The sequence below is a fragment of the Physeter macrocephalus genome, chromosome 7, assembly GCF_002837175.3.
Source record: "Physeter macrocephalus isolate SW-GA chromosome 7, ASM283717v5, whole genome shotgun sequence".
Classification (NCBI taxonomy): domain Eukaryota; kingdom Metazoa; phylum Chordata; class Mammalia; order Artiodactyla; family Physeteridae; genus Physeter; species Physeter macrocephalus.
In genome coordinates, this window is record NC_041220.1 from 1,669,830 (window position 1) to 1,683,812 (window position 13,983).

The 13,983-nt window shown below is 36.8% G+C and overlaps 1 protein-coding gene across 3 annotated transcripts in view; it reads left to right on the forward strand.

The window, feature by feature from the left end:
- GRIA2 (glutamate ionotropic receptor AMPA type subunit 2) overlaps positions 1–13,983 on the forward strand; it is a 176,615-nt gene that overhangs the window by 70,328 nt on the left and 92,304 nt on the right. For all 3 annotated transcript variants that reach the window (XM_055085779.1, XM_007109898.4, XM_055085780.1), the window contains one exon: positions 7,856–8,095. In XM_055085779.1, coding sequence (XP_054941754.1) covers positions 7,856–8,095 — 240 coding nt within the window. The remainder of the gene's footprint in view (positions 1–7,855; positions 8,096–13,983) is intronic.

Sequence of the window (13,983 nt, forward strand, 5' to 3'; positions counted from 1 at the left end):
TCAACAAAATGAAAAGACAACACACAGAATGGGAGAAAATATTTGCAAATGATATGACCGAATAGGGGTTAATATCCAAAATATATAAACAACTCATACAACTGAAAAAAACAAACAACCTGATTTAAAAATGGGCGGAAGACATACAGAAGAAGACATACAGATGGCCAATAGACACATGAAATGATGTTTAACATCACTAATCAATGAGGAAATGCAAGTAAAACCACAATAAGATATCACCTCACACCTGTCAGAATGTCTGTCTTCGAAAAGTCTACAAATAACAAATGTTGGTGAAGATGTGGAGAAAAGAGAACCCTCTTGCACTGTTGGTGGGAATGTAAATTGCTGCAGCCACTATGGAGAACAGTATGGAGGTTCCTCAAAATACTAAAAATGGAGCTACTATAGGATCCACTCCTGGATATATATCCAAAGAAAACGAAAACACTAATTTGAAAAGAAACATGAACCCCAATGTTCATGGCAGCATTATTTACAATAGACAATATATGGAAGCATCCTAAGTGTACATCAACAGACAAATGGATAAATACAAAGTGGCGTATATATATCTATATATAGAAATATGGAGAGATATAGATATTCACACACACAATGGAATACTACTCAGCCATAAAAAAGAATGAAATATTGCTATTTGCAGCAACATGGATGGACCTAGAGGGTACCATGTTTAGTGAAATGAGTCAGCCAGAGAAAGGCAAATACTGTATGTTATCACTTATATTTGGAATCTAAAAGTTAAAACAAATGAATACATATAATAAGATGGAAACAGACTCACAGTTATAGAGAATAAACTAGTGATTACCAGTGGGGAGAGGGAAGGGTGGAAGCCAAGATGGGTGTGTGGGATTAAGAGATACAAACTACTATGTATAAAGTAAATAAGCAATAAGGATATATTGTACTGTGCAAGGAAATATAGCAATTATTTTATAACTTTAAATGGAGTATAATCTATAAAAATGTTGAACCACTATGTTATACACCTCAAAGCAATCTAATATTGTAAATCAACTATACTTTAAAAAAGAGAATGTACTATATCTATCCTGTGGCATTTTCTAAACTTAACACCTTGCTTGTCACACTGAATGTTTACAGTATAAGTTGCTCTGTAAATAAATAGATAAAGGGAGACAACAGAGGTGATATGAAGGGTTTGGAAGCATGCATAAAACGTTGAGCTTAATCTTGTTTAAAGGGATGAGACCTCTAAGGATAGATTTAATTTGGGATATAGGGGGAAAAAGAGTGAAAAGTAATTATAGGGAGAGCAAGAGTGCCAAGATGATGTCATTTTACTTGGTAGCCATGTGGAGCAGGAACTGGACGAGAGCACTGCTAGTAGCAGTGGAAAGAGAGAGCATTTCTAGAAGCAAGTTGTTTTTTTTCTTTTTGGCCAGATTTTTTTCTTTTAATTGAAGTACAGTTGATGGACATATTATATAAGTTACAGGGGTACAATATAGTAGTTCACAATTTTTTAAGGTTCTACTCCACTTGTAGTTATTATAAAATATTTGCTGTAGTTCCCCTGTTGTACAACATATCCTTTGTGGTTTATTTTATACCTAATAGTTTGTACCTCTTAATCCCCTGCCCCTGTATTGCTTCTCCAACCTTCCCTCTCCTCACTGGTAAACACTAGTTTGTTCTCTATATCTGTGAGCCTCCTTCTTTTTTGTTATAGTCACTAGTTTGTTGTATTTTTAGATTCCACTATAAGTGATATTATACAGTATTTATCTTTCTCTGTCTGACTTATTTCACTTAGCATAATGCCCTCCAATTCCATTTATGTTGCTTCAAATGGCAATATTTCATTTTTTATGGCTGAGTAATATTCCATTGTATATATGTACTGCAGCTTCTTTATCCATTCATCTGTTGATGGACACCCAAGTTGCTTCCATATATTGGCAATTGTGAATAATGCTGCTATGAACAACAAGGTGCACATATCTATATTTTTTTTTTTTTTTTTTTTTTTTTTTGCGGCACGCGGGCCTCTCACTGTTGTGGCCTCTCCCGTTGCGGAGCACAGGCTCCGGATGCGCAGGCTCAGTGGCCATGGCTCACGGGCCCAGCCGCTCCGCGGCATGCGGGATCTTCCTGGACCGGGGCACGAACCCGCGTCCCCTGCATCGGCGGGTGGACTCTCAACCACTGCGCCACCAGGGAAGCCCTAGAATCAAGTTTTTGATTAATAAATTCAAAGAGGCCAAGAAAGCTAAATCTGAGAAAAAATTATTAGATTTAGTGATTAGGGGGTCTTAAGGGAGATTTCAGTAGTAAGATTGGGGTCACTGTTTACAAGGAGATAATGCCAGAAGTTGTGTGATGAAAGATGAGAGAGATTTTCTTCAGTCTCCAAATTTTGAGGTCAGGATTGCTTGGTGATGCAGCTTTCACCAGACTTTGCACAAGCTTCAAAGTGCCATTCCTGCTTACGAAGCAGACTGTGGGTTTCACAGCAGTGAATGGCAACTTCTAAATATAAAAAAATGTTAAACAAAAATACATCAGGCTCTATTCTTCTGTCTTTCTACTAAATAACCATGCAAGGTTCTCTAGACTGTATGGAGTGTGCTACCTTAGCAGCACCAATGAGCAGATGACCCAAGAGAAAAAGATGTGAGTTGGAGGCACCATCCGCGTTGTTACTGGCTTTTATCACCTGGACTTGTAATACGAAGTGGGATAATCAGCAAGTTATCTACACCCAGGAGATTATCATTTCTGCTGTTTGACCTAAAGTATCTTTTAAAAGGACTTGCCTTTGCTGAGTTTCTCAAAGTTCATATTAAATATTTAATTAAAGTCGTACTCAGTGCAAACAACCTTACATTTAGCTTAGAGTTTTAAGACATAAACGCAAATCTAATACTAATTAGCATAATTATTCAGAAATGTGTAATAGTGTTTCATAGGGTCATGAATCTAGAGGTGAAACTCAGAGCTTTCTCCTCCTTCCTCTGCCCCCAGAGGTGACACAGAACAAGGTGACGATATATAGGGTGCGATATTATCTAACTCGTTTTAGAAAGGTGTCTTTTGAAACTGTTTCCAGAGCTATGACACATCATTTGAATACTGATAGTGATAGTGATAGTAAATCTTCCTTCTCTGAGGATGGATATAAGTTAGGGAAATGACTTTGAATTTTGGAGTATTGCTGGAGAATAAGGTAGAGATGAGAAAGAATAATTTCATTTCTAATCAAAGGAGGAGTCCTTTCAAAGTAGAGAACTAATGTTCTTGTGTCTTAGGTCAGGAGGGTCTTGTATCTGTGCTGTATTGGGGAGAAGATCAGTATTAGCATGCGAACACGCTGATATTTGGGGGATGGAGTGTTAGGAATACAACGCTCAGATTTGCATCCTGAGATGGTCACTGCAAACTGGGTAAGCAAAATACCTTAGCTCAGGTCAGCATTCTGACTGAGTCCTGGGTGTAAACGCAACGATATCCTTATCATTTTGGGGGACAGGGATGATGACAGACATAAGGTCAGGGGAGATGAGCAATGTCGACCAAATGACTGCTCATTGTGTGTGTGGTAAAGGGACACAGAGAGAGCTATCTAGGAAAATAGAAGCTGTAGGCAAGTGGACAATTGAATATGTGCCCTGACGAGATAAAGGGCAAGGGGAAGAGGCTGAGAGGTGGCTGGGATAGTCAGGAGGGAGCGGCCATGGTTCCACAATTACGGTCATTGGAGAATTAGCTGAACTGCATGAAAGAAAGTGCCTTCTGAGTTATAGGTGAATTGTCATTTCTGATGAAGTCTTGACAACTCACTCCAGAGTCTAAAACAAATGGGAAATGAAAGCTATGGCTTCTTATTCAGGCTGTGTATTCAAACAGTGGCTTCCTTTACCAGGCGGTTCCACTGAGGATGGACGAGGAGGTCTCATTAATTAATCATATTGCCTGATATTCCTATAGTTTTTAGATGACATGCCAACACTTTGCAGGAAATGAAATAAAATAGACCCAGAGAGAATTTTAGAGCAACTTCTCATTTTTGTACGTCCTACGGAGTCAACAATTTCTGAACAAGCTTGAGATTTAAGATATGCACATCAGGACGCATATATCCGTGCATAAAATAAGAAATCACGGCAGAGTATGCCCAGAAGGGTTTTAACAGTGAGGGATTTTTCATGTAAGTCAGGAATGAGCAGAGTCGAACACATTGAAGGTGGTTTTCAACATCTGTTCTCAGACAAGGACAAAAACATAAATATGAATAAAAGTTGGGAATCTCATCTTTGCTTTATGTTGAAGTATTAGAGTAAATGTAAAAAAATACATACAGCTGTTTTCTGAGACATATTAGTCTGTTCTGCAGAAGATTGTTAGTAAAGATGTCAGTCGACACAGTACACAGACATAACCTAGAAATCCCAGGAAGTGTCTTATGTTAGAAAAGCGAAGTGAGTTGAAAATTTATAAATATTTAGAGGAAAATTGAAACATCTGATCAATAAGGGCCACTCAGAGAACTGGCCAATCTGGCTTTCCTTTCATTTCATATCACACGATAGTCATTAAAAATTATGGCCCATCATTTATTGATTGTCTGCAATTGGCTATTCAAATCTATATATTTTAGCAATGCTCTTATTCATGAAACAAATCTACTTTTTCTATAGACCATTTATTTTTGTGAGTAAAATAAAATGAAATATGATAGTATTGGCCTTATCCTTTAAATGAGGTTCAATTTACAAGGATGCTTGGTATTATGTTTTGGGTTGTTAGATTATGTTACCGGAGAGCTGACTTTCATATTTTGGATTGAAATTAACTTTGAGATTAAAAAATGTCAGCTACTCATTCACTCAAAGCATGTGGTTGACCTGAATTGGTTGTCTTAAGTGCTGTGGCATGTGTGGTTTGTACTGTGCATTGCGGGGGTTATTCTTGGCCTCAGTAACCCTTTCTTCTCAGAGAGATAGGATCAAATTTGTGTTTCAAAAAAGTATTCTGGTTATACTGTGGAGAAGTGAATGGAAGGGGCATAATTGGACGAAGGAGGAAAGTTGGGTAGGTATTCCAATAATCCGAGTTAGGAACACAATATTATCCATTAGTTAAGAGTATGGACTCTGAATCTGCCTGTCTGGGTTGGAATACAGCATCTCCTACTAGCTGTCTGACTTTGGGTAAGTCACTTAATCTCCCCGTGTTCCAATTTTCCTATCAGTAATTTGGGAATAATAATCTTTCCTACCTCGAGGGTTAGCGTAAGAAATAAATGAGTTCATGTACCATGCCAGGCCACAGGGCAAGCCCAAGATACATGGTATAAGCTATTAGTGAACTAGGATGGTTGGAATGGAGAGAGAAATAAGGGGACCACCTTTGAGTATATTTAGGTATTAGGATGACCTTGACTTAGTGATGGTCTGACTGTGGAGGCGGATTGGGAGAAGGTCCTTCACTGAAATACAAGTACTGGTAGAGAACAAGGGATTGTGGGAGTGATGGGGACTTCCAAATAAAATAGTCTTTTTTTTTTTTTTTAAAGAGTGATGATTCTATGCCAAAGTATTTTGATAATATTCTTTGTTTTGCATGGAGTAGAACACATGGGATGAGTTAAGTCCGTGGGAAAGATTTTAAAAATTAGGAGTTCTGAGCGTCACACAATTGCTCCTTGACTGAGTTTCTCAAGGTGAGAGATGTCCCTTTTGGGGGACATGTTTCTGCGTGCAGTGCCAGCCCTGCATCCATCTTCTCTTAAAGAGGTTTTGGTTAGCATTAGAACTTTTCATAAGTGCGCCGATCTTGTGGTATAAAAGCATTATTAGCACGATAAAGCCTTTAAAAAAAATCGGATAATACAATGAATGAGCTATTATGAGTATGTATAAATCCCAGGTAATTGCAGTTTGTTCTTTATAGCTAATGATTTTTACTTGTATTCTTTTTTTATGGGGCTGTCCTAAAATATGTTTATACTTACATGGCTTGTTAAATGAGAATGTGTATATATTCTCTTTTTCTTCCAGTTTTATTGAGTTATAATTGACATACAGCCCTCTATAAGTTTAAGGCATGAAGCGTAATGATTTGACTCACATACAGCATGAAATGATTATCACAGTAAGTTTAGTGAACATTCATTTCATATAGATACAAAATAAAAGAAAAATTAAAAAATTTTCTTTGTGATGAGAACTCTTAGGATTTACTTTCTTAACTACTCTCATATGTAACATTCAGCAGTGTTAATTACATTTATCATGCGGTACATTACATCCCTAGTATTTATTTATCATGTAGAACTGGAATTTCGTACCTTTTGACTACCTTCATCCAATTTCTTCTCCCGCGCCCTTCACCTCTGATAACTACAAATCTGATCTCTTTTTCTATGAGTTTGCTTGTTTTTTTTTTTAATTTTTAAATTTAATTTTATTTATTTTTTTATACAGCAGGTTCTTATTAGTCATCCATTTTATACACATCAGTATTGTTTTTGAAGTGTAAGTGACCAACAACACTCTGTTAGTGCCTGGTGCACAACATAATGATTCGTTATTTCTGTATATTACAAAATGATCACCAAGATAGGTCTAGTTACTGTTTGTCACCATACACAGTATTATTGACTATATTCCCCACAATGTACGTTTCATTCCCGTGACTGATTTATTCTGAAACTGGAAGTTTGTCCCTCTCCAGCTCCCTCACCTGTTTCACTCACCCCCTCACCTCCCCTCTGGTGACCATCTGTTCGTCCTCTGTATTTATGACTCTGTTTCTGTTTTGTTATGTTTATTCTTTTTTGTTTGTCTGTTTTTAGAATCCACATAGAAATAAAAGCATACACGATTTGCCTTCTCTGTCTGACTTATTTCACTTAGCACAATATCCTTTAGGTCTATCCAAGAGCTTATTCTTTTTTTACTTTTAATACCTGAGTAATATTCCCTTGTGTACATACACCGCGTCTTCTTTACCCAGGCATCTATTGATGGGCACTTAGGTTGTTTCCATGTCTTGGCTATTGTGAGTAATGCTGCTATGAACATTGGGGTACATTATTAGTGTTGGTTTTTTTTTTTCTTTAGAAAAATATCCAGAAGTGGAATTGCTGGATTGTATGGTAGTTCTATTTTTAATTTTTTGAGGAACCTCTATAATGTTTTCCATAGTGGCTGCACCAATTTACATTTCCACCAACAGTACATGAGGGTTCCCCTTTCTCCATATCTTGCCAACATTTGTTATTTGTTGTCTTTTGGATGACAGCCATTCTAATGGGTGTGAGGTGATAGCTCGTTGCGGTTTTGATTTGCATTTCCCTGATGATTAGTGATGTTGAGCATCTTTTCATGTATCTGTTGGCCATCTGTATGTCTTCTTGGGAAAAATGTCTATTCAGGTCCTCTGCCCATTTTTTAATTGGGTTGATTTTGTTTTTGATGTTGAGTTGTACGAGTTATTTGTACATATTGGATATTAACCCCATATCAGATGTAGGATTTGAAAATCTCCTCCCCCATTCAGTAGGCTGCCTTTTCAAACTTGTTGATGGTTTCTGTCACTGTGGGAAAGCTTTTAAGTTTGATATAGTCCCATAGCCAGAATTCTTTTTTAATGCTTTATAATTCTTTGAATTCCTCAAGTAGGGTGTTAAGTAAATAAGTGCTCAAAAATTTGATGAATTATGATATCAACTCTCTGTATTTTTCAATATGTTGATTCTTTTGTTTTTTATGTAAAAGGGCATTTACTTTCAGGCAAATGCATGTGATTGTATGCCAATTTCAATGAATTATCCTTTCTATTTCCCCTGTTCTTCTAGTCTGCTCCCAGTTTTCAAGAGGAGTATATGCTATTTTTGGATTTTATGACAAGAAGTCTGTAAACACCATCACATCATTTTGTGGAACTCTCCATGTGTCCTTCATCACTCCCAGCTTCCCGACAGATGGCACCCATCCATTTGTCATTCAGATGCGACCGGACCTCAAAGGAGCTCTTCTCAGCTTGATTGAGTACTACCAATGGGATAAGTTTGCATACCTCTATGACAGTGACAGAGGTAAGTGACAATATCCTTCTCCCTTTGTATTGGGCCAAATTCAGTGCCCACACTTGATACTTACATGTGACTTTATAGGGTTATGTAAGTGTGTTGAAGGCCAAGGGTAACTTGGCTTAATTATGCTGTGTAAATGAGTAATGCAATTCAAAACCTGGGTAACATATTTAGAGTAAAACAAACAAGCAAAAACGTTGTGGCTGTGCCATTTACAGAGATACATTGTGTCCACACAATGCCCGAATGTTCAGTTGTAATGCACAGAGCACTTTCTGGTACCAGCAGCTAAGACCCTAGGATGACTATATTCCCAGTCCAGGGTTAGTGAAGTGACGGCCTTGAAAATTGGTTTAAGTAAGATTTGAATAAATATATAAATAAGAACGTCTACAGAAATGTATTGACATTAAATATTTCCACGTGCAAAAAATTTTATCAGGAGGGACAGTTGTTATTAACCCTGCTTTAGAATGAGATCCCTGAATCTCAGAGAAGTTGATTTTTTCATGAGCCACCCATGTGTGGTTCAGCTGAACTCAGGTCTTTTGACAGCAGACCTGTGCTTTGTCACAGCTCTTCTACAGCTATTTACGAGGAGATGTTTTGGATTAGAATGCCAATTAGATGGAGTCCTGGCTCATTTTACTAGTTTTTATTTCAGGGGTAAGGGTACTTCCTTTGTGTTTCCCGCATCATTTGTTGTGAAGTTTGGTACTAGCGGACCTGATTGGCTTACGTGTCATAGAATTTCAGATATTTCTAACCATTCCTGGGTCTGTGATTCAGCTTCAGTGGGTCTGTGTACTTCATAACATCGAATGAACATTTTGTGCACATGAACGTAGATGATTTTTCTCGAGACAGCATCCACCAACAGATTCAGAAGTATTGGCAACCACCATTGCCAGAGTACCTACGATCAGTCTGGAGACATTGGCTACAGCAGTCACAGCCCAGCACGCTCCAGCCTCGTGTCTGATTCCCTGTCCCGGCCTCCAGTCCTGAGAATGAGAAGGCCCCGCGGAAAAGCCAGTCAGCACTACACACACTGAGAAGAAAGACTCTGTCAACAACTTTCCCGCTGCTCTGACAAGGGAGAGCCTTGCTGTACACATGGGGAGTGAAATACTCAAACACAGAACAGTTGAGAGTAAATACGGATTCCGGTGTGCTGGATGGCTCTGGAGCATCCTTCTGATCAGTGTGATACGGGGCTTATCACCATCTTCCTCTTGCCCTCTGCTACGTCCTCTTTAACTCTTGTCTTCTCTTCATAGTATTTCTACCATCTAAATGTCTTTTACTTCTAGCCACTCTTCTGTGTCATTGTCATGACTCCAGGCCAGGACAGCCCCATGTGTTCATCCTTCATCTTTCCATTTCTGTACTTGTTTCTCTTCAATCCATTTTCCGTAAAGGAGCCAGAAGTTTTGAATGCTTTCATTTATTTTTTAATTTAATTTTGTTTTATATTGGGGTATAGTTGACTTAACAATGTTGTGTTAGTTTCAGGTGTACAGCAAAATGATTCAGTTATAATATACATATATCCATTCTTTTCCAGATTCTTTTCCATTATAGGTTATTACAAGATATTGAGTAGAATTCCCTGTGCTATATAGTAGGTCCTTGTTGTTTATCTATCTTATATCTAGTAGTGTGTACATGTTAATCCCAAACTCTTAATTTATCCCTCCCCTCCACCTTTCCCCTTGGGTGACCATAAGTTTGTTTTCTATTTCTGTGAGTCTGTGTCTGTTCTGTAAATAAGTACATTTGTATCATCTTTTCAGATTCCACATATAAGTGATATCATATATTTGTCTTTCTTTGTCTGACTTACTTTGCTGAATATGATAATCTCTAGGTCCATCCATGTTGCTGCAAATGGCATTATTTTATTCTTTTTTATGTCTGAGTAATATTCCATTGTGTATACGTACCACATCTTCTTCATCCATTTTTCTGTTGATGGACATTTTGGTTGCTTCCATGTCCTGGATATTGTAAATAGCGCTGCAATGGATATTGGGGTGTGTGTTATCTTTTCGAATTATGGTTTTCTCTGGGTATATGCCCAGGAGTGGGATTGCAGGATCAGATGGTAGCTCTATTTTTTGAATGCTTTTAAATGCTTTACTGACCACATTACTCCTTTGCTTAAAATACTCCAGTGGCTCCTCGTTATAATGAGGATAAAACTGAAATTTCTTAACATGACTGTAGGGTGTTATAGTATCTGGTTCCTGCCCACTTATACTACTGCCTTGCTCACTCACTGGGCTAAACCCATCTCACTAATATTTCACTTTCTCAGATGCACCAAATTCTTTCACCTTGAATCTCTGCACAGACTTCTAAATTTTTCTCCTTCAGGTCTTAGTTTATATAACATTCCCACAGAGGTGCATTTCATATTGTTATCTTCTCTCAAAGCAATCTTTTCTTTTCCTACATAGTACTTATCACAATTTATAATTAATATTGATGTTCATTTTTTCACCCAAGAAGTGAGCTCCCAGTATATTCTAGGGACTGTTTTGATCACACAGACTAAGCTTTATTCTTTTAATTTAAGATCTGGCTCTAAGCCCAGGAAGACAATGCCCTGGCAGTACCCACTACACCTAACTGTACATACAGCACTTAAGATAATGCTAGCACAGACTTGATGTCAATTAATAGCATTAATAAATGAATGAGTTGAGCATCTGTGTATTTCAAGTTTGAGAGGATATTAGAACCTGAATCTTGCTTGCTAAATTGAAGGATCAGAGATGAATTCTCTCTACTCTTTGACTAGGTGCAGGGAGGTCTTTTCACTTTAGGGACACACTTCAGCGTCACTATGGATCTGATGATGATGGATGGACTTATGTACTTGTGAAAAGAACCTGAGACATTTTTAATGATTTTATTAACACTTTATGAATGTTAAGTGCAATTGAAATGATGCGATAATCTCCAATCATTAAATTATACAAATTGATTTGAGTTCGAGTGCATCTGTGGAGAGGTCAACATTACAGTGATAATATTAAATAATTATATATTAAAGCCAAAACTGACATTATGGATACATTTTCAAGATATTTTCAAATGGGTACTCATTTTTTAATATGAAGAGTATTACACTGGCTTTTCCTCTGAATCTATTTTCAGAGATAAATGTGTAAGACTCAAAATACTGGCAAAAGATTTGACCTTTATGTAATGTTTTACTTGACTCGTGGAAATGGCATGTTTGCTCTCTGATTTTTTCTTATTAATTACAATTGTTATAGCTTTGCTGTCATATCACATTTTAAAACGTTTATTCATACATTTATCACATGAACTGTTTTTTCTCCCCCTATGGTCCTTAACCCATTTCTCTTACACTTTAAGGAAGCACCTCCTTGTTTTTGTGTTACACGACTTGAGAATGAATCTGTGTGCCCTTACTATATTATGGGTGCTTTTAAAAATAGGTTCCATGATTTGATCTTTCAAGTTATGTCTCCATATGCCTCAATTTCAAAGAGTTTTGTCTGTTTTTGATGTGGCACTCTTTCCAGGTCCTTGACCATAAGGATTTGTTTTTAATAATCTTTAATTTTCTGAGAGTCTAGATCAGGTAAACATATTGTTCAATTTTAATTTCTAAATATATGAATTGATGTTCTTTTGAATAGCCCAAGCATGAGAATGGCTGTCCAACATTCTGCACTGAATACAAGCTAGATGAAAAAGACACAGTTTTTCTATGCTTCTTCTTTGCACTGCTTTTAACTAGGACTGCCAGTGAAACCTTTCCTGATTCCAACTATCCATCCAAAGGCCGAGCAACAAGTCCAGGAGACTACATCCCAATTGTAGACAATGGAAGACATGGATGCATCCTGATCTTTGTATAGGTTTTTGACTATTTCAAGTTTACCGGTGAGAGGATTGCTGAAACTGTTCACTTGGTGCCATGTGACCCTTTAGGAATGCTGGTGTCTTCTCTTTATCCAAGTCATGTGGCAGCAGCCTGGCACTCCTCAATGGATAACCCAACACCCTTCCTAAAAGTTCCAGAGAGAGGAGGTAGATGGCAGGGAGAGGAGGTAGATGGATCTTCAACCCATTTGAGGTATAGAGTCATGGGGTTGCCTATGTTAATGTATTCAATGTAGGTTTGTCTTTGGATACACATGTACTACATTTGAACCAGGACTTAATCAAAATGTGGTTTTTATTTATTGGGTCAGTGTTAATAAGGTAAGGTCGTACATTTCTGTAGACAGTTGGTAAAACCAGCACTAATGCTTTTATAACTTGGTTTTAATTTTGAACCACACTATTTGTCCCCTGAAGGAAAGGCACATTGATTCCAGTCCCAAAAAAGGCATCATGCCTAGAATAAAAATGCTTCCAGATTATAAATTGCTTTTATGATGTTCCTGAGAAAGTCAATGAGGGAAATATATGTTAATCTAATCTGGCCTAGGCATGCTGCTGTGATTTAGTGATCATAAAATATTAATTTCTGTGCCTGAAAGATGAATAAGGGCTGTGAATTTTAAATGAAATAAAAAAATATTTTCAAGAAGAAAGACATGGTCTAAATGAAATATACCTATATGCAGTAGTCAATTTTAATTCCACCTATTAATGTGCAAACTAAGGCATTTAGACTTCACCTGTTTCGGGGCTGAAGGTTTTTCTGTAACTTTGTCACAGGCTTAGGAGCACTAACTTAAGATGCGACTGTGAACTACTGATAGTTCTTGGAGAGAGTTTTAGGGAGAGTGTCAGCTTACAAATAGGGTATACAGCTGTAACTAGTCCAGCAACGATTAGACACACGAAGAAGTAATATAATACAGAAGTAAGTAGGCAGTGCTTTAGCTATTCTTTATTTTATCCAGAAGTCTGAACATTTAGTAGAGTGTAGAACTTAATTTTATACTCCTGTCATATTCTTCAGGTTTTTCAGAACATATTTTAAATATATTTCTTAGGAAGAGCAGTTAATTTTCCAAATTTTTTTTCTATTTGTAGATGAACAATGGTATATCTCAAGTTCTCTTTGTCATAAGCAATAAAATAATAAGAAATTAAACCAAGATTTAAATGTCCTGATTTAGTGGTACAGATACTAGAGTTGAATAACCAGCTACTAATGTTTTTAAACAAACTGATACTTATATAGAATTCCCAGTGTCCATACAAGTTTATATTCTGAATTAAGGGATGAGTGTATTTATAAAGATACTTCTAGGCTGGTTTGTGTGGAAGGGAAGGAGGTGATACTCTCTCTCTTAATTGGAATGTGTTACCAAGAGACAAAGGGCATCAATTTGTGTTGTGTATGAATAATTTAATTTCACCATAATATTTGTGATATGCATTTTCAGTGATTTTTTTAAATTTTAAAATGATCTATTAATTTTAAACTAACCAGACATAATACAAAACTCTTAGTTGTAGGAAAAGGGCAGATCAAGTTGAGAAAGTATTTGAGAGAGTCAGTTGCTACTACTAAAAAAAAAAATCAAATCTGAGAATATTGATTAATAAGCATGGGACAGTAGTCTCTTCAAAATGTGAGACAGATCATGCCATGGTTTGTGAATTATTTCTGGCTGTCCTTAGGAGATAACTGAATAATATTCAGTGTCTTCTGATGAAACTAAATTCATCGTCTGATTACGTACCACTTGGGCAGTTTAGCATCTTTAATAAATGGATGTATTTTTTTTAGGTTTCATAGGTTACAAAATATTAATTCTAAGAGTTTTAATAACAGAATCCACACCAACTGTGAGTTATTTTTTGATACATAAAATGGATGAGTTTGCATCAGCTATTTCTTTAAATGCATTTTTATTGATTTTATATATATATATCCTCTCCATATTTTG